Source organism: Nerophis ophidion, linkage group LG04 (assembly GCF_033978795.1).
Source record: "Nerophis ophidion isolate RoL-2023_Sa linkage group LG04, RoL_Noph_v1.0, whole genome shotgun sequence".
Classification (NCBI taxonomy): Eukaryota; Metazoa; Chordata; class Actinopteri; order Syngnathiformes; family Syngnathidae; genus Nerophis; species Nerophis ophidion.
The window spans coordinates 52,885,067-52,907,427 of record NC_084614.1 but is presented as its reverse complement, the minus strand read 5'-3'; the positions used below and the strand labels follow the sequence as shown (position 1 = coordinate 52,907,427).

The 22,361-nt window shown below is 40.2% G+C and overlaps 1 protein-coding gene across 4 annotated transcripts in view; it reads right to left on the bottom strand.

Annotated features, from left to right (window-relative positions):
* The window catches only part of sipa1 (signal-induced proliferation-associated 1), a 58,593-nt gene that overhangs the window by 15,358 nt on the left and 20,874 nt on the right, over positions 1–22,361 (bottom strand). For 3 of the 4 annotated variants that reach the window (XR_009806521.1, XM_061898287.1, XM_061898289.1), the window contains exons 2-6: positions 12,364–13,795; positions 5,587–5,711; positions 5,323–5,511; positions 1,473–1,647; positions 1,012–1,115 (exon numbers count right to left, since the gene is read on the bottom strand). Coding sequence is in view for 3 of the 4 variants with exons in the window: in XM_061898287.1 (XP_061754271.1) it covers positions 1,012–1,115; positions 1,473–1,647; positions 5,323–5,511; positions 5,587–5,711; positions 12,364–13,471 (1,701 nt within the window). In the remaining variant the exon portion in view is untranslated. Of the gene's footprint in view, positions 1–1,011; positions 1,116–1,472; positions 1,648–5,322; positions 5,512–5,586; positions 5,712–12,363; positions 13,796–21,683; positions 21,803–22,361 lie in introns of those variants that run through there. The other variant, XM_061898288.1, reaches the window with a different exon arrangement.

Genomic DNA, 22,361 nt, shown 5'->3' with positions numbered 1-22,361 from the left:
GACATTTTCAGAAGAAACGCTGGCGTTTCTTTGCCATCACTACTACATCAATATTACAAAAAAATCAATGGGGAAGAACTTAAATTCCCATTAGGCATTAGAAATGAATACCATGCTGTAAAAAAAACACTCATTAGCTACACGTGCACAAAGACAAGATCAATACAAGAGCTGTATTGAAAATTCTCCCTTTATTAAGACAATAATACAGTGCATTACACTGAGAGGTATTTCTACTCTCTCAACCACAATAATTAATTTTACTACATGAATACCTCTCTGCAGTGGCGGTTTTACAGTAGTTATGGGCCACAAAGGCAATTGCCCGCGGCAGCATTCTCTGAAGGGCACCACAAAGATGAAGGGCGAAAAAAGACTTATTTGTGGTAAGTGCTTGTCAGGTCAGGATATGTGATGTGTCAGATTACAGAAGGTATACCTGCGTCGCCCATGCTTCCCAGATGAAGTACGCCAGGGGGTAAATATGGGGTCTCGCACAGGGCGCCATTGAAGTTAGAACCACTTCTGCCTTTCTGAGTGTGTTACTCAATACCGAGTATCATATACTTTGATACAGTTCTTATGTTGGATTGCATTAGATTGACCAGGCGATCCTATTGAAGTCTCTGGTGAGTGTACAGTACATGAACAGTCAGTAGATTTAGTAATAACAGTTTTAAGTTCCAAAGCTGTAGCAACCATTAAGCAGACAACTGAACATGACATCTCATGCTTTATTCTATTTTTTTGTGTTAATCTATATTAGCGTGCCATATCCAGTTTGTGCATTCAATGTTTAAACTGCAGATTGCACATACAGTAAGAGTTTGACGTCTGACCAGCAAAGCCACACTTTGGGGCAGAATTTTCACATCATGCACATTAGAGACTACAAAGAATCCAACCTTATAAAGCATTTAACAAGTTTTTGTACAGAGTTGTGCTTTTATGTTTTAGAATTGAGGTGTGTAATCTCTACTGTCATAGAACTGTGAGAGAATGTAAAATTACCTGTTGGGTGTTGTTGGCTGTGTAGGGCAGCATAGTGGACACGTGGAACATTATCTCATAGTCTTGGTAGCGTGTGTAGAGAGAATGTGTCCCTGTTGAGTCGGCTGCACAACAAAAAGACACACATGTCAGTAAACAACAGAAGTTTACTGCTACCATGAATTGATTAACGTGGACCCCGACTTAAACAAGTTGAAAAACTTATTCGGGTGTTACCATTTAGTGGTCAATTGTACGGAATATGTACTGTACTGTGCAATCTACTAATAAAAGTATCAATCAATCAATCAATCAATGTACATCACTGAATGCAAACCAGCTGTGAGATCATTAGCAGGTGCTATTTTGCAGACATGATTTAAACAATGAGTTTGAGTTATCTCCGGTCTTCCTGATAGTGGTTTTGCATAGCTCTGGGACACAGCCAATTAATCAGAGTGAGGTGAGTTTTTTTAGCTTACTTTTGTTGTCCAGCTGAGCTCTGTATTTCTCCCAACCCTTCAGTCTCACGCGGTCCCCAAGCAGCTCCAAAAACTCCTCAAACGCTGGGCCAGAGCTCTCATTATTGTACATGTCCTCCTCGGAGCTCTGTCCTGCCCGGCAGTACATCACGCCAACCTTTCGCTGGAAATTCAGCTACATTATACGACACAAAAAGGTAGGAAAGTTTTATTATAAACAAGTATGAATACGCTGTCATATTTAGACCATTTTGTTTGTTTGGATGCCAGCGAGTGTGGCTGTGTGCGGTTATATGTGTTTAGACATCACTCCTTGACACCAATGCTTCCAATCCAATGCAAGGATTAATGGGCAAAGAGGAATGGGCGAAACTGCCCAAAGATAGGTGTGCCAAGCTTGTGGCATTGTATTCAAAAAGACTTTAGGCTGTAATTTCTACCAAAGGTGCATCAACAAATGATTGAGCAAAGGCTGTGAATATTCATGTACTTGTGTATTGTTTTAATTTTTGATAAATTTGCTAAATTTTAAAAAAGTTTTGAAAAAAGCTTCTTGTCATTATGGGGTATTGTGTGTCGTCGAACTTTGAGGACAAAAATGAATTTATTCCATTTTTACATAAGGCTGTAACATAAAAAAATTTGAAAAAAATGAAGCTCTGTGAATACATTTCGGATGCACTGTAAATATCTTTGGTGAGAAATTTGTTGGAAGACCTTTTATATGAAATTATAATCCAATTTTAATTTAAAATGGAAAACCCCATCTAATTACCATATTGCAATGTTTTTTTACATAGCTAAAAGGATCTTAAAAATTCAAATTCCAAAGTCCATTTTTGAACGAAATGTAATTGCTTCAAACTTTCAAGTGCAAGTGGGATTTCAAAGGTGACACATCTTTAATCCTTGGCCAAAGAACAGCGTTTTCAAAATATCAACTCTCATGTGATTATTGATAAACATTTGGACTTGTTTTAATTTCAAAAGCACAATTCTACCGTGAAATTACTATCCACCTGTGTGGCACAAATTCATCTTTTTTAATCTGCCTCCAACAAATCATGCACAAAACAATTTCTGCACTTGTTCAGTTAAAACTGCTGGTTTGTACCCAGAGTCTTTTGTTAAAACCTTTTTTTGTGTTCTGTTACAAAAATATGGGCTCTGGAAACTGCTACAATTACTGTATGCACAACAGTAGGGTGTGAAAAATGTTATATCACTTTTAAACATTTGTCACTTGCAAAAATCAGTACAAAGGGATACAGTCTCAAGGCTAAAAGGTAAAGTTCAATTGAGTTATGGTAAGAAAATGTAACATTTGAGTTTTTTTCCCTACCCAGGATTAGAAAACCTAAGAACATTAGTAGGAATAATAGTACCTGATGGTTTGGACCAGGGGTGCCCAAAGTTTTTGCCTTCAAGAGCCAAAGTGAAAATGTACCAACGAACCGCGGGCCAAGCAGTTTTAATCGTGAACCACAAATAGTCAAAAAGTTCCTATATTTGGTATTAATAACAATAATAATAATAATAATAATAATGGATTAGATTTATATTGCGCTTTTCTATTGTTAGATACTCAAAGCGCTCACAGAGAAGTAGGAACCCATCATTCATTCACACCTGGTGGTGGTAAGCTACATTTGTAGCCACAGATGCCCTGGGGTAGACTGACGGAAGCGTGGCTGCCAGTTTGCGCCTACGGCCCCTCTGACCACCACCTATCATTCATTCACCAGCGTGAGCGGCACCGGGGGCAAGGGTGAAGTGTCCTGCCCAAGGACACAACGGCAGCGATTTGGATGTCAATACGTGGGAAGCGAACCTGCAAACCTCAGGTTTCTGGCACGGCCGCTCTCTACCCAATACGCCATGCCGCCCCCTAACAACAATGATAGATACCTCTTTATATAGACAAATGTGCTTTAGACTGCAATATATTTCAATTACCGTATTTTCCGCACTAAAAGGCGCACCTTCAATGAATGGCCTATTTTAAAACTTTGTTCATATATAAGGCGCATAGATTAGACGCTATAGTAGAGGCTGGGGTTAAGTTATGCATCAATTAGATGGAACTGCGCTAGGGAATGTCAACAAAACAGTCAGGTAGGTCAGTTAAACTTTATTAATAGATTACAAACCAGCGTTCTGACAACACCGTTCACTCCCAAAATGAATAAACAGCTGTTTTATTATTTCCCCCGATTCAATAAACACGTAAAAAAGAGTCTGATACTGTTACGATAAATCAAACGTTAGCGCAATCACAATATAGTAACACTCGAAGATAGTGCAAATTAGTAATATATTAATAACTCAACGTTGCTCAAATGATAATGTCACCCAAGACAACACACAAAATAAACATGTAAAGCTCACTTTATTAAGTTATTCCTCATCCACGAATCCCTCAAATTCTTCTTCGTCAGTGTCCAAATTAAACAGTTGGGTGAATACGGCATCAAACATGCCCGGCTCCGCCTCGTCGAAGTCGTCATTAAACGAGTCAGTGTCGCTGCTGTCAATGTTAAATTCTCTCGCTGCTGCTCTATTCCAGTGTTCTACTGCGAGACTGATCGCCTTGAGTTTAAACTCTGCGTCGTAAGCGTGTCTTAATAGGAGCCATTTTGGGGTCTTTACATAAACACACAGAAACGGCACGCTTCCCGCAGTCATATATCCCGGCATGTACCGCGCACTTCTTCTAAGGGGGAAAATGAAGTCGGCGGCTGATTATCGTAGAAGAAGAAGCGCACTTCTTCTTCTATTGGGGAAAATTAAGTCAGCGGCTGCTTACCGTAATTGCGAGACCGGTTGTGGCTCAATATTGATCCATATATAAGGCGCACTGGATTATAAGGCGCACCGGATTATAAGGCGCACTGTCAGCATTTGAGAAAATTTGAGGTTTTTAGGTGCGCCTTATAGTGCGGAAAATACGGTAAAAACACTTATTACGTACAGTATGTCAAGTTTGTGTACTATTGTGTGTTTAGCTGTTGTGTAGCTGCTAGCTCCAAGTCTTTTACCTTTTGTAAAAGACTTGACTAAAATAGAAGAAAAGACCAACCATGTGTGTTTATTGGAGGACATTTAGGTGTTAATTGGCTGTCCAGCTTTGCACAAGTAAACATGCAGCAGAACTGCTGGTAGTTAAACTTATATATGAAAGTTTAGATCCAAGCTGATATAATCAGATACTTGTTTCTTATGCTGATATTGGACCGATATGTGATATCAATATTGAATCTGGGCACCCGTAGGAAGCTTAAAAGGTCAGTAAGAATATGTATTAAATTTGGAAAGCCAACCTTTGGTGGGTCAAATAAAACAACTCAACAGGCTGAATGTGGCCCCCGGGCACCACTTTGGACAACCCCGGTTTAGTACCACCTCAGAAAAAACATGTCTCTCCAAGTACCACTATAATGACTAACATTAAAATACAGTAGCATTGTAGGCCAAATAAGTATTTATTAAAAACAAAGCAGAAGTTTTGTTTTACAGGTATATTTACTGTAATAATTTTGGCCACTTTAACAATACACACTGTTTATTAATATAGGAAAAAAAAACAGTGTACTTGAATCAAGTGATTATTTGGCGTACCACTACATGGAGCCCGTGTACTACTAGTGGTACATGTACCACCGTTTGAAATTCACTGGTTTAGGGTACTTTTTAAATTTTAATGCAAAAAAAATAAAATATTTTTTTAGTTAAAATAAAATTTGAATTAAAAAGGTAAACTTTAATTTTCCTGGGGGAACTCTCCTGAGGGAATCAATAAAGGGCTATCTATCCATCTATCTACTTCAGCATTGCCGTTACAAGTACTCACCCCCTGTTCATCCAGCTTCAGCAAGGTGTCGCGGACTTTGGGGGAGTTAGAGGCTAAGCGGAGGCAGTGCAGGTTAAGTTCGGGCATGATAAACTCCAGCAGCCTCTTTGGAGACAAGCCTCGTGGGGTTGTGTGACGTGCAGCAGAGGGTACAGACTCCTCTAAGATGGAACCTCGTGGCGTTTTCATCTGAGAAGAGAATTCAATCTCAGGTCACAACTTCCAACATCCAGTTTCCAAAACTAGACCAAACTTGACGTTTACCTCTGTGGTGCGAAAGATGATTCTGTAATTGTACTGAGCTCCGCTTGTGCCTTCTTTCTCCTCTCTGCGGAAACTGATGGCCACCGGGCCGAGGCGATCATCCATGCCAAAGAAATTCTGATGTTCTGTAATTAGGTGCTCACATTCAATACACTGCGTATTTACGAAGACAGCATATTTTTATACAGTCCCAGATGTCATGAGCTAGTGCACTAAAAATGACCAGCAATTTTACGTTCACTGATTTGGGAACTCGTGTTCACATGGACAATAGCGCCCATGTTTGGAGCTGACACTTGACCTCCGACCTAATGCAACTGATTCGGTGTGGTTGGAGAGGTGGCTGCGGAATCTGAGCATGTCAGCCAAGAGGCGAAAAATGCAGATTTACTCCGCACAAAAAGTTATATTTATTGTTCTATTCAAAGCCACTTGGAGCCTGTTTTACTAAAAGATTGAGTGTACTAAAACACGTTCAACCTGGTAGCACACACAAAGCTGATCTACAAAACGTGTGCAAAGTGGATTGTGTATGTTAAGTGAGCAGAATAAGGCGTGCAATCCATTTTACGTCTGTCTTCATTAATATGCAAAATATATGCTGATCATCAAAACGGTCACGACACTGGGAGGAGAAGATGCAAGTATACATATGTAGCACGCACAATGTAATTTATCAACATTCATTTAGCACGTATCAGAATAGAGTACAAACTGACAGTTCTACATACTGTATCAGTGCTGGCGCTACCCAGACAGACAATGGACAGACGAGAATCCTCCACCTTACATGTGTGTCTACATTTTGAACGGTCAGAAATAGATAATATTAGGCATATCCCGTATTCAGCAACATAATTTCATAATTTTATAGCTGTTAGAGGACTTAAGGGACTGATTAAAACAAATTAAATGTATGCATTTTGTTGTCATTTAATATTTTTTCATGATGTTCGTTTTATTTATTTATTATACATACATACGTATATGTATATACATATATATGTAAATATATACATACATACATACATACTGTATGTATGTAAATATATACACACACACACACACATATATATATATATATATACATATATACACACACACACACACATATATATATATATATATATATATATATACATATATACACTCACACACACATATATATATATACACACACACACACATATATATATATATATATATATATATATATATATATATATATATATATATATATATATATATACACACACATATATATATATATATATGTATATACACAGGTCAGACCTGGCAGACCCAAACGCATTGTGAGGGTCTGCTGGGAACGTCTGGCAGAGTCTCCTGTAAGAGAGAGTTTCAATTCCCACCTCTGGAAGAACTTTGAACATGTCACAAGGGAGGCGCTGGACATTGAGTCCGAGTGGACCATGTTTCGCACCTCTATTGTCGAGGTGGCTGACTGGAGCTGTGGCCTTAAGGTAGTTGGTGCCTGTCGTGGCGGTAATCCTAGAACCCGTTGGTGGACACCAGCGGTAAGGGATGCCGTCAAGCTGAAGAAGGAGTCCTATCGGGTTCTTTTGGCTCATAGGACTCCGGAGGCAGTGGACAGGTACCGACAGGCCAAGCGGTGTGCAGCTTCAGCAGTCGCAGAGGCAAAAACCCGGACATGGGAGGAGTTCGGGGAAGCCATGGAAAACGACTTCCGGACGGCTTCGAAGTGATTCTGGACCACCATCCGCCGCCTCAGGGAGGGGAAGCAGTGCACTGTCAATACCGTGTATGGTGCGGATGGTGTTCTGCTGGCCTCGACTGCGGATGTTGTGGATCGGTGGAAGGAATATTTCAAAGACCTCCTCAATCCCACCAACACTTCTTCCTACGAGGAAGCAGTGCCAGGGGAATCTGTTGTGGGCTCTCCTATTTCTGGGGCTGAGGTTGCCGAGGTAGTTAAAAAGCTCCTCGGTGGCAAGGCCCCAGGGGTGGATGAGATCTGCCCGGAGTTCCTTAAGGCTCTGGATGCTGTGGGGCTGTCTTGGTTGACAAGACTCTGCAGCATCGCGTGGACATCGGGGGCGGTATCTCTGGATTGGCGGACCGGGTGGTGGTCCCTCTTATTAAGAAGGGGGACCGGAGGGTGTGTTCCAACTATCGTGGGATCACACTCCTCAGCCTTCCCGGTAAGGTTTATTCAGGTGTACTGGAGAGGAGGCTACGCCGGATAATCGAACCTCGGATTCAGGAGGAACAGTGTGGTTTTCGTCCTGGTCATGGAACTGTGGACCAGCTCTATACTCTCGGCATGAGGGTGCATGGGAGTTTGCCCAACCAGCCTACATGTGCTTTGTGGACTTGGAGAAAGCATTCGATCGTGTCCCTCGGGAAGTCCTGTGGGGAGTGCTCAGAGAGTATGGGGTATCGAACTGTCTTATTGTGGCGGTTCGCTCCCTATACGATCAGTGTCAGAGCTTGGTCCGCATTGCCGGCATTAAATCGGACACGTTTCCAGTGAGGGTTGGTATGCGCCAAGGCTGTCCTTTGTCACCGATTCTGTTCATAACTTTTATGGAAAGAATTTCTAGGCGCAGTCAAGGCGTTGAGGGGTTCCGGTTCGGTGGCTGCAGGATTAGGTCTCTGCTTTTTGCAGATGATGTGGTCCTGATGGCTTCATCTAGCCGGGATCTTCAGCTCTCACTGGATCGGTTCGCAGCCGAGTGTGAAGCAACCGGAATGAGAATCAGCACCTCCAAGTCCGAGTCCATGGTTCATGCCCGGAAAAGGGTGGAGTGCCATTTTCGGGTTGGTGAGGAGACCCTGCCCCAAGTGGAGGAGTTCAAGTACCTAGGAGTCTTGTTCACGAGTGGGGTAAGAGTGGATCGTGAGCTCGACAGGCGGATTGGTGTGCCGTCTTCAGTAATGCGAACGATGTATCGATCCGTTGTGGTGAAAAGGGACCTGAGCCGGAAGGCAAAGCTCTCAATTTATCGGTCGATCTACGTTCCCACCCTCACCTATGGTCATGAGCTTTGGGTCATGACCGAAAGGACAAGATCACGGGAACAAGCGGCCGAAATGAGTTTTCTCCGCCGGGTGGCGGGGCTCTCCCTTAAAGATAGGGTGAGAAGCTCTGCCATCCGAGAGGAGCTCAAAGTAAAGCCGCTGCTCCTCCACATCGAGAGAAGCCAGATGAGGTGGTTCGGGCATCTGGTCATGATGCCACCCGTATGCCTCCCTAGGGAGGTATTTAGGGCACGTCCAACCGGTAGGAGGCCACGGGGAAGACCCAGGACACGTTGGGAAGACTATGTCTCCCGGCTGGCCTGGGAATGCCTCGGCATCCCCCGGGAAGAGCTGGACGAAGTGGCTGGGAAGAGAGAAGTCTGGGCTTCCCTGCTTAAGCTGCTGCCCCCACGACCCGACCTCGGATAAGCAGAAGATGATGGATGGATGTATATATATATATATATATATATATATATATATATATATATATATATATATATATATATATATATGTCTTGATTGGATTATCCAGAGAATAGTGCTCGATACCGTGGTAGAGGAGTTTCCTCCTCTCCCAGCTTGCTAGCCTCAACCTGAACCTTGGTATTTACCGTGATGACGGACTGGTAGTGTGCCGCGCCTCGCCAAGGAGCAGCGAGAACACCAAGAAGCGCATATGCCAAATCTTCAAAGAAAACGGCCTACGGATCACGATTGAAGCCAACAAGCAAACCGTCAACTTCCTCGACGTCACTTTCAACCTGAGAAATAACAGCTACCAACCATTCACGAAACCCAACACAACACTCCAATACGTGCACCATGACAGCAACCACCCACCCACCACCACGAAAAGAATACCTACCGGAATTAATAAAAGGCTATCGATGCTGTCATCCAGCAAAGCTGAATTCGACCAAGCAACCCCCCCGTACCAGAAAGCACTTGATGAAAGCGGATACAACTTCACCCTCACCTATGAACCCACTCCAGGAAACCAACCAAAAAAGAGCAGAAAACGAAGCAACATCATCTGGTACAATCCGCCATTCAGCAAAGACGTCTCAACCAACATCGGCCGCAAGTTCCTCACTCTGATCGACAAACACTTCCCCAAAGGCAACACCCTAAGAAAAATATTCAACAAGAACAACATTAAATTGAGCTACAGCTGTATGAATAACATGCAACAAATCATTTCAAACCACAACAAAGCAATTGCAAAAGGACTGCCTACCCCCAGACTAAACGACTCTGAAACCAATAATGAATGTAACTGTCGCAAGAAACCTGATTGCCCTCTCAACGGAAGGTGCTTACAGACATCAGTCGTTTACCAAGCAAAGGTAATACGCAAGGACATTAACACATCCGACATGTACGTAGGATTAACCGAAGGAGCGTTCAAAACAAGATGGAATAATCACAACGCCTCCTTTAGAAACCAGACTTTGCAGAATTCTACAGAACTCAGCAAACACATTTGGAACCTCAAAGACAATAATGTTGAATATTCAATAACATGGCAAATTCTTGCATCCAGCACACCTTACAACAGTGGTAATAAAAGATGCAACCTATGCTTAAAAGAGAAACTGTTTATTATATATCATCCAGATCTATCATCCCTCAACAAGCGCAGTGAAATCATTTCAACATGCCGCCACAGACGGAAACACCTCCTAGGTAACACATGAGCCAATCACCACACCCTACGCCTGCTTGTACCCACCCACTCTGTGCTCTATATAAACCATTGTATGTGAATGCTTCCATTAAAATCTCCTGATGATTGAGGGAACCCCTCATGAAACAGATCTGTAGAGATGAAGTAGTCTTGTGATTTTTTCCCACACCTACATATATATATATATATATATATATATATATATATATATATATATACATTTATATATATATATATACACATATACATCTATATGTACATGTATAAATATATATACATTTATGTATATATGTACATACATATATATGTACATATATATACATACATATAATTACATATATATACGTATATATACATATATATACATATATATACTGTATACATATACATATATATATACTGTATACATATATATATGTGTATATATATATATACTGTATACATATACATATATATATACTGTATACATATATATGTGTATATATATATATACTGTATACATATACATATATATATACTGTATACATATATATATATGTGTGTATATACTGTATATATGTATATACACATATATACATTTATGTATATGTATACATACATCTATATGTACGTATATATATATATCAATATATATACATTTATGTGTATATATATATATATATATATATATATATATATATATATATATATATATATATATATATGTATACTAGAGGTGGAACGGTACACACAAATTTCGGTTCGGTACGTACCTCGGTTCCGAGGTCATGGTTCGGTTCATTTTCGGTACAGTAAGAAAACAACAAAATATACATTTTTGGGTTATTTATTTACCAAATTTGCAAAATCTTCCACCAAAAATATTTTTCTTAGTGGAATATTTGATGTGTATTAATCGGAAGCTTGGATATGTCAATAATTCATAACATTGATTGTGATTCCCTATTATGTTTTGAGCAATGCAAGTTTGAAAGAAAAAAAACAGCTTTGTTTCATTAGTCAACGTTGCAACTTTTTCTAAATTACATTTAGCCTTTAAGCTTTTTTATTTCACTTTTGTTTATGTTTTAATAGTATTTTTGGAATGTGCTGTGGGCCTTTAAAACATTAGCTGTGGGCCGCAAATGGCCTCCGGGGCACACTTTTGACACCCCTGCTATAGATAATGAAAAATAAAATCTGATAAATCTATGAGTAAAAAGCAGAGACTGGCGACGGATGCACGTTTATCATAACTCTCTCGCTCTCTCTGTCTCTGCCCCTCCCTCACGAATGCTGCTGCATGCACAAATTGTCTTGTTTTTAACCCCTTCCTATCCCTGACGTACATTGAAAATACACGCAACCCTACTTTAAAATGCCGGACATTTGAGGCATTTAAGAAACTCCACCTGGACAGCTCCGCAAAAGAGGACATGTCCGGTGAAAAGAGGAGGTATGATCAGTCTATCGTAGCCCGGTCACTGCTAGCATGCTGTTTGTTGTGCCTCGGTGTGTAGTGTTTACACAACGTGTGGTTAGCTACTTAATATGTCCGTGCGGAAACTCGTTCGGTTGGAGGGTCTTCCAGCTCTGGCTTTTACATGTTGTCCTAGCCCGGTCGCTGCTAACAGGTGTACTCGTTCGGTACACCTCCAAACCGAACCGAAACCCCCGTATCGAAACGGTTCAATACAAATACAAGTACCGTTACACCCCTAATACATACATATGTATATGTATATACATATGTATATATGCATTATTAAACTATTTCCTATATGAAAAACACTTTTTTGCATCAGCCTCTCTCCAATGAGCACACATTCGGCGGTAAAAAAAGAGGTTTCAATGTGATGCACCACATAGTCTTAGTAAACGCATGCAACACGCCCACTAATAGTACACACAATTTTATAGATTGTACACACGATTTAGCGTGTGATATTTGGTTCTTACTCAATCAGGCCCTTACTGTACTATAGTTTACCACTATGATCTAACATCATTTAAAAAGCTCCAGAATGAACAGGATAGGACAACGTGAATTTTTAAGTAACTACCAGTACCTAGAACAACCTTCTGTTTTTTGGTGTGTTTCTTACCTTTCATGTAGAAATATTTACGATAGTAATGCGCTCCCAGATCTGCATGCTCTATAAAGTAGTTGCTTTTTCCCTGCTGCTGGACATGACTTTCTCTGGGCTCCTCCAGGACCGAAACAGCATCGTTGGGGGTACGCGGACTCAACCAAAAACCCCGCCTTGCTGGGAATCGGCCCAGGCCCACCTGCTCTTCTCCCCCTGTCTCATTTCGGAAGTGGGGGCAACTGAGAAGAAGCTCGTTGTCGTTGCCGTCACCTTCATCCAGCAGCAACGACTGTTCAGGGTCATCCACAACTCCCCCATTGCCAACTCCACCTTGTGCAGGTGAGGAAGGCGTGGCCTGAGAAAGGGGCCGCATTTGAGAAGCGGCGGACGCCCCCGAGGTGATGTTCTTTTTGCGTCCAATACTGTCTCTGTTAGAGGCTGCCTCTGTGAGGTCAAACAGGATGCTCTGGACGTCATAATGTGCAAAGTTCCTCACCCAAGCGCCGATGTTGTCACTGGGACCAAGCTGAGGGATTTGAGGGGGCACAGGTTTGGACTTTTTAATCAGTCCTTCAGGCTTGGGAGGCTTGGCAGGCTTTGGCGAGTCCCCCAGTGCAGAATAGAGACCTCGAAAGAACCCATCAGGCTCTGGAGGGTTGCCTTGCAGTCCTAAAAGCAGAAAGGGGTCTTTAAAGCGGAGGGCATTAGGGCTCAGGGGCCCCTGGTTCGCAGTTCCTAACTCTTGGACTTGAGTCTGTCTCTCCAGTGATGACAAGCTGCCATATTCTCTGTGCAGCAGCACAACTGACTCTCCCTGAGCCCCCAAGCCCACCTTCTCACAGACCACCCGCGTTGCTTTCCCACCAGCCTTCCCACCAGAGTCCAAGTCTCCTAAAGTCACATCACTGTTACTCCTCTGCATGATGTGGCCTCGGCCGACCGCCCGTAGGGTCAGACAGGCTCGACTTGGGGTCAGGTTGTCTCCATCTGACCCATCACCCTCCCGTCTGGGTGGCCACTCTACCACACCCACTTCCCGTTTGGGATCGAAGTTGACAGTGGCGACAGGCGGCCGTACATTCTGCCGCCTAAACTTACGAACAAATAGGTCATCGGACTGCATTTTGCCTGGGAAACCGCCTCTGATCCAATGTATTATTATCCAGATGGAGAGCCTCCACTGAGTGAGCGCAACACTTTTAATCTCTTGTCAAAACGTTTAAACACATACACACATGGGAGTGTGAAAGGTAAAGATTGGTGCAAAGAGAATCTCTCTGCAGAGTTTCATCCAGGCGTGCAGTTGTGGGTTATGGGAGTGATCCGGGAGTTGCGAAGTTCCGCTTCCTGCGGAACACAGATGACCATCACTGTGGCCCAGCTCTCTTTCCTCTTAGATGAGGCGCTGTCTGCACACCCAACATGGCAACCACTGACTCTTTAGTGCCTGCAGAAAAAAGCAAGGTGCATCTTAAATCTCTGTCAAATTTGTTAGTGTCAAAAGTTGTCATGTTAAACCAAGCTTTATCCAGATCTGATTCAGATTATGTAGCTTGTCGCCATTAAACAGAACATCCGATGTAACATACATGACTTGTAGCTTTGTCAAATCTATACATATCAGGCTATTCTTACACATCATTTTGTTTCAATGATTATATAGCTATTAAGATCATAAATCCTAGCTTTCCACTGATTAATGGTTCAATTCCCAGGCAAGCGTGAGTCCAGGTTTGCCAATCTCTGCGTGCTCTTGTTCTATTCCATTATTACTGCATAATAATGTTGTGAACGTGTCTCTAAACAGCTCCATCAGGCTCAATACAACAACCCAATTACATGCAAGTTTGCAATAGGCTTTCTTCGCACTAGGTGGGTGGGTGCAGGGTCTTCCTGACTCACTGGAAGTCTGGTAACATACAATAGAAGTATACCATCTTTCACATTTCTTCACAGAAGCTTGGCTTTAAATCATGCATTAACATTACAAAGCAATTCTCTTTCCTGCACTAAATACTAAAAAGTAAAAAAAAGCGAATGTTTGAGCTTTACTGGGAACTCACCAACTAATACACTTGTGCATATTTCTATGGTTGTTTTACCACACTGATGTCAATCCTCTGAAGTTGAAACCTGTCGTTTGTGTCAGTAACGCAAAGCTTCTTCCTGTCAAGTTTTTCACATTCATCTCGTGCTTGCATCTTGAGGAACAGGTGCAGTGGCACATACACGAACACGCACACACTAAAGAATAGACGTCACATGGGTCTGCCGCTTCCTGCCCGAGTAAAAAGACACAGAGGAAGCTTTGTAGTTTGCAAAGATGCATTTACAAAGCACAAAATACAGAAGTTGTGTCACAATGACAAGTTTGAGTCATGCGGCGAGATATGCTAATGTGACGAGGTGTTTAAGTGCAAGCTGCTAATGAGAAAACAGTCACAGTTGTCGGCTGTGAGCAGGAAGTGTTGTTGACTGCAGAGTTTGGCCTGGCGTGTGTCCATATGGACTGTTGATTCATAACATTTGACTCAGCATTAGAGCACCCACTGGTTTGCAATTATTTACTGCTTAGTAACCTTGGTGTAGGACACTCGCCTTATACGGTGATAAAGTAGAAAAAAAAACAAAATAGAAAGTGAACCCTGATGATCTGTTAGCTATGTTAACACTGTCAAATTTTAATAACCTGCTGTGAGTCTTTGAATAACAGTAAGTGACACTATGCTTGCCAAATAGTGAGCCAACATTTAATGAGGCCCTCTTAGTTATAAATTATATTTTTTCACAGTTAATGGTGACTGTGGAATTTTACTCAATAAACAAATAAAAGTGGCAGCAACTTGAACTTGATGGAGAGCCAAAACTAACTATTAAACAGCTGCAATTTACAAATAATTTATAATATCATTAGTAAAATGCATACATTTAAAGTGTTATCTTTAACACCTAACACCGTTAGGTTTGTGTAAAAGCTTTCTGGAGGGTTTATAAAGACGTTAAATACATATAATATTCAGATAAATCCATCCATCCATCCATTTTCTAACGCTTATTCCCTTCCGGGGTCGCGGGGGGCGCTGGCGCCTATCTCAGCTACAATCGGGCGGAAGGCAGGGTACACCCTGGACAAGTCGCCACCTCATCGCAGGGCCAACACAGATAGACAGACAACATTCACACTGACATTCACACACTAGGGCCAATTTAGTGTTGGCAATCAACCTATCCCCAGGTGCATGTCTTTGGAAGTGGGAGGGAGCCGGAGTACCCGGAGGGAAACCACGCATTCACGGGGAGAACATGCAAACTCCACACAGAAAGATCCCGAGCCTGGATTTGAACCCAGGACTGCAGGACCTTCGTATTGTGAGGCAGACGCACTAACCCCTCTGCCACCGTGAAGCCCTATTCAGATAAATCGTAAAATAAATTGCTTACTTCGCAGAAATTCAACTACCACGGGGGTGTTTTGAGTTAAGAGCTCTGTCATGGAACCAATTAAGCCTGTAAGTTGAGATGCTACATTATTTCTGGCTTATTTAAGAACAAACTAAGCCTGGACAAATTCCAACATCACCATGCTTGTCCTCATCATGCAGAGGTACATAGTTTGAATGGCACTGAGCAGTATTAATTCACACCTTTAAACTGAGAATTTACACCAATATAGATTTTGGTAAAACAGTCCCGTTCTTAAAACATGCAAAATTTTGGCTGATCAAGGAAAAGATAATTTTGTGCAGTTGATTATGCAAAGTCGTAATAACACAGAACCGTCTGTTGTTCCTCACACATTGAAGGGATGGTACAAAAAGTAGGTGGCAGCTGCTGAACATATATAGCTATATAGCTATAAAACAAATTTGGTGATGTTCCGACAAACAGAATCTGTGCCACTCTCCACCACTACAAAGCTACCTTGAACTCCCTGCCTTTGACAAAGCGCATATGCCCAATCTTCAAAAAATCCCCATCCCATCCCATGAATCAGTCCTTGTTCCCATGGTAACCTGTCCAATGCCCAAGTCTAAATGTGGTATGCTGTCCACCAGGACTTTGTGATAACCGCAACCTAAATCCCAACACTTGAAATAAGCATAATTTCTTGTTAGAGCACCAGATGTTTAGAATTCTTCAAGTACAAGTATCAAATGATCAACATGGAGGAGTATTTGGCTGCAAGATATGAAAGAACACAAATGGTTATATTATTTATTGTTAAAAAAAAAAACAAATAAATAACTTTCCAAATTCATCGTGAACGATGTCGCAGCTACAAACTATAAACACACATGTTCAGCCAAAAAAGACATATATTTATAAATCTTAGGTATAGCCTTTTTCCAAGCATCTGTATTGATGGAAAGTGACCACAAGGTTTTTTATTTCATTCTCAAACCTTTGAATTTTTAACCAAAATTTCATACATTCAAGTTTTGAAAGCAACATAGCTACTAGGGGTGTGGGAAAAAATCGATTCGAATACGAATCATAATTCTCCCGTTGTGCGATTCAAAATAGATTCTCATTTTTAAAAAGATTGATTTTTTCTCAATCTTTTTTTTTTATCAATCCAACAAAACAATACACAGCAATACTATAACAATGCAATTCAATTCCAAAACCAAACCTGACCCAGCAACACTCGGAACTGCAATAAACAGAGCAATTGAAAGGAGACACAAAACAAACCAAAAGTAGTGAAACAAAAATGAATATTATCAACAACAGTATCAATGTTAGTTATAATTTCAGCATAGCAGTGATTAAAACTCCCTCAGTGACATCATCATTAGACATTTATAAAAAAAAAAATTAAAAAAAAGAACAATAGTGTCACAGTGGCTTACACTTGCATCGCATCTCATAAACTTGACAACACTCTGTGTTCAATATTTTCACAAGGATAAAATAAGTCGTATTTTTGGTTTGTTTAATAGTTAAAACAAATTTACATTATTGCAAACAGTTGATAAAACATTGTCCTTTACAATTATAAAAGCTTTTTTTTTTTTATATCTACTACTCTGCTAGCATGTCAGCAGACTGGGGTAAATCCTGCTGAAATCCCATGTATTGAATGAATACAGAATTGTTTTGAATCGAGAATTGCGTTGAATCGAAAAAAAAAATATCGATATATTATCGAATCGCGACCCCAAGAATCGATATTGAATCGAATCGTGGAACACCCAAAGATTCGCAGCCCTCATGGCTACTTTGTCAAAATAATTTATTATAGATTGTGGTCGCTCGCCAAAATTACATTTGGTGCTGCCTGTTATGTCCTCACATAAACAAGAGTGTTATTGGAGCTTGTCGTTACAACTCTATTGGATGGAGTTGTTGTGGGATGTGGTTTATTTTGAACATGCAAACAGTACATAATCACGTATTTACAGTTTCACATTTCAACATGTCTGAAAAGGAATAGGTTTAATAATATTTCTGTTTAACAGCAAATGCTAACACACTAGTTCACCCTCTGTGCTCAATCTGTAACACAAACATACATAAATTACCAATAAAGTTCACATAAGTAAATAGTTATTATTATGCTGCAATTTACATTATTGGGTGAATATGTAACAGATCATTATTGTAAATGGTTCAAGATGTTTATCAGGATTTTTCTTCATTGTACTCTGTAAACACTTTGACATTTAACAGTTTCTTCAACTGGATAATATCTGTAAATTGTTTGACTTCTTAGGTTAGTCTATTCTATAGATTAACTCCACATACAGACATACTATATGTTCTAAGTTTTGTAGGCGCAATAAAATATTTTTAGTTTTAGTATTATTATTTTAGTTTTACTTAGATTCAAGAGTAGTCTTTTTTTTAACAAATCAACTCTTTATAGGGGTTGTTTGCAAGTTGCTCAAAGTTAAACATTTTTACCAAAAAATAACAAGAACACCACAAGTGAGCTAACATTATCATTGGTGGTTTAACAGAACATATTTGTTTTTTGTTTTTTTTACTGAAAAATCAATTTTTATAGTGTATGTAATAAAAATATAATAATGAAATGCATAGCAATTAATTTATAATATCATGAGGTGAATTATTATGCATTTATATTCATAAATTATATACAGTGACTAGCCGCCCTCTTAGGCCAGCCATAACTGCAATGTGGCCCTCAGTGTAACCGTGTTTGACACCCCTTTAAATGTCTATTCTTCACAATTGTTAATTATATTACTACTCTTGTGCACAATCACTTGCACGGAGCGTGTGTACATACACAAAATCAGTCCCAGTCCCATAAAATTTTGGAGTCATGCTGTTGCAATAGGCTATACATCCAATGATAGGCTAAATTAGCTATCCAAATTGCTGTCATTAGCTAACAACACACACAAGGTACTGCGTAGTTACGCCATTATGTGCTAAAAGACATATGAAGATGAGATATAATGCTTAAAATACATTATAAGTCAGTGCCCTTTAAGCATCTGTGTAAAGGCTGCAAACAGCCCTTTTAAGTTATTAATTTATGCTGTTAATATTTTTTAATATCGTCTGTGTGGTCAGATCATCAGCAAATAGTATTAACTTTAAGTCATTCAGAAGTTTACAAATGTAGTATAGAGATTGAATAATTTTGTTTCCAGTATTGATCCATGGGGTACACAGCAATTTTGATTATTTCCTCTTCTGTCACGTCCTTGAGGAACATTGCATTGGGATTTCTGTCTATAGCATTAATTAAGTCCTCAATTGACAATTGATCTGGAATCTGTTCTTTCAGATTTGGTCCAATATTTAAAAAGTAGTTATTGAAGCATTCAAATACGTTCATATTGTCCTTTTTTACATTTCCATCTGATAACTATTGAGGATAATGCAGTTTAGGATGCCCGATGTTCCTATAATATTTTTGCTACATGCTCATAAGATGCTAAATAGCTTGATTGCATAGATTATATGTTTTGTACTTATTTTCTGCCTCTACAGATCATTGTCTTATAAATGTTCTATTTAATTTATTGTCTTGTTACACACATTTTGTAATCCCTTTGTCATGCATAGTTGATTTCTGTTATTTTGCTTATAGGTACAGTTATGATCAAAATTATTCAACCCTCACACAATTTTGGTGTTTTAGCAAGTTGGACATTTATTCCGTATTTTGTTTATAGTCATATCAAATAAAGATGTGTCAAATAGACAAATGCAACTTAAATTGAAACACTGTATTTTACAAAATTCAAAAAAAGGACATTTTTCTTAATATCTCATTGACAAAATTATTCAACCCCCTAGTTACATGCATTTTTAGTACTTAGTAGAACACCCTTTGGCAGTAATTACATCCTTCAAACGTGATACATAACCGGACACAAGCTTCTTTCAACGATCTACAGGTATTTTAGCCCATTCCTCTTAGGCAAAGGCCTCCAGTTCATTCATATTCTTGGGCTTGCAGGCTGCAACTGCCTTCTTCAAGTCCCACCACAGGTTTTCTATAGGATTTAGGTCTGGCTACTGTGAAGGCCACTCCAGAGTCTTCCAGCCCTTCTTCTGCAACCACTCTGATGTTGATTTGGAGGTATGCTTGGGATCGTTGTCCCGTTGGAAGGTCCAACGTCTCCCAAGCCTCAGCTTCGTCACTGACTTCATGACATTTGCAGCTAATTTATCCTGGTAGGAAATAGAATTCATAATGCCTTGAACGCGCTGGAGATTCCCGGTACCTGAGGCAGAGAAACAGCCCCAGAGCATGATTGATCCCCCACCATGCTTAACAGTAGGAAAGGTGTTCTTCTCTTTGTAAGCTTCATTTTTTCTCCTCCAGACATAACGTTGATTCATAGGCCCAAAGAGTTCCACTTTTATTTCATCACTCCATAGAACAGTTTCCCAAAACCTTTGCTGTTTGTCCAGATGATTTTTGGCATACTGGAGTCAATTTTTCTTGTGCCTGGTAGTCAGAAGTGGGGTGCGCCTGGGAGTTCTGGCATGGAGGCCTTCATCTCGTAGTGCGTGCCTTATTGTCTGGGACGAAACCTGCGTTCCCCCCTCTGCAATGTCCTGTTGTAGTTCCTCAGCTGTTACCCGGGGGGTTTTCACCACTGTACGCTTCAAATACCGGACAGCAGTTGCACACAGCATCCTCTTTCTACCAAGCTCAGGAAGTGTTTCGACTGTGCCTTTAGCTTTAAACTTACAAATTATTCTCCCAACTGTGTCTCTTGGAATGTGTAATGTCTTTGCTATTTTCTTATATCCACATCCTTTCTTATGAAGAGAAATTACCTCTTCTCTTGACTTATTTGACCACTCCCTGGACTTCACCATGTTGCAAATACACCATACACCATCTACAAGAAGCTGAGCGCCACAGTCTTTTTCAATCAGTTTAATTGTTGCTCGTTATGGTTCTAATCACATCTACAGGTGTTTTCAACATCTGATTGAAAAGACCTTATTCAAATTCTGTTCTTAAGAGTTATGATCTTCAAGGGGTTGAATAATTTTGTCAATGAGATATTAAGAGAAATGACACTGTTTGGTATGTTTCAAAATATAATGTAATTCAAATTGTATTTGTCTTTTTAATGCATCTTTATTTGATATGACTATAAACAAAATACGGAATAAATGTCCAACTTGCTAAAACACCAAAATTGTGCGGGGGTTGAATAATTTTGATCACAACTGTAAGTTGTTTCCATGAACAATGTTTGTCATTGAGCATCATGTGTTAAAATGAAAGCTGCAGAAGTGTGTGATACTGATTTCAAGTACAGTAAAAAGGAAGTGAGTATTTCCTTTCTGTCTGCTAATTTTTATATGTGATTATTTGAAAGCTACACTTTTGCATTTACATCATCAATTTGTTTTGTGTCGGACATAATGGGATATCCTGTCAACACAAAATGAGGGACAAGCCATGCATTTAAAAAGAAAATAGACCCACGGAAGACAGATAACCAGCCTAACATTTCCCTGGATATTTCCCAGCGATCAGTCTTGCATGAGTCTGGCTTAAACCATGCCCTGATATAAACGGATCAATGTGTGATGGCAAGACCAGCTGAGTGGCAATAAAAAATATCTTAAGGACATTAAGAGACAATAAACAGCAAATGCATTTTGAAAAGCTTTCCATACTGGAGTACAAGCTACAAGTCCTCAGGCCACAACCTGAGACAATATATTGTCTGTAATGTAAATTCATCTACGATATACAGTAATTACAATTCCCCTTTCCAGGTTACTTGCCTGGTGATAAAATCCTTAGCAAACGTGCAGTAATAAGAATAAACCTGGCAAACACTGTCATCACATGTATATACATTTAATAACAGTGCACTCACAATGTCTCCAGTCAGCCAGTGGGGTGGACAATGGGAAAGGAGCATGACCCTTCAAGGTTGTCTGAGCCACAGGTCCACCACTGCATCAACATCAACCCAGCTACTTCCTTTTAAATAAACTAGAGGAGGAAGTGCACCTAAGAACCCTCAACTCTTTGCTTTTGCCGCGTCAATAGGTACACCTGCACGATCTAAAACAAAGGCTGTATTGAGAATTGTGCTTTTACAGGATTATTAAAAAATACAAGATGGTAGGTAGACGGCCACAATGTACATCGCCAGACAGGACTGGATTGCATTGCTCTACATGGTACGAGAATTGGTAAATTGCAGTTTTAGCAACCTTTGTTATTAGTTTGTCAAAATGAAAAAGCAGGATGTTTTTGTGGTGTAGAGTAAATACTTAACTTTCTTATGTAGCTAACCACCGTAACCAAAATACCGTCTTGGTTATGGTACGACAAAGCATTGCGCATAACAAACTACACTCAAAGTTCAACATAACGCAGCCTAATATAATGCCATGTTCTTTACAGGGAGATCTTGCCATGGACCCCAAATTTTCACCCATTTGTTTCCACCAGAGTCATTCACGTTGTTTTTTCCCTAAATTATCGCATACTTGCAACCTTTCTGCTGGTCATGTCCTGTGTTGGTTTACTCTTCATGACAGTTACG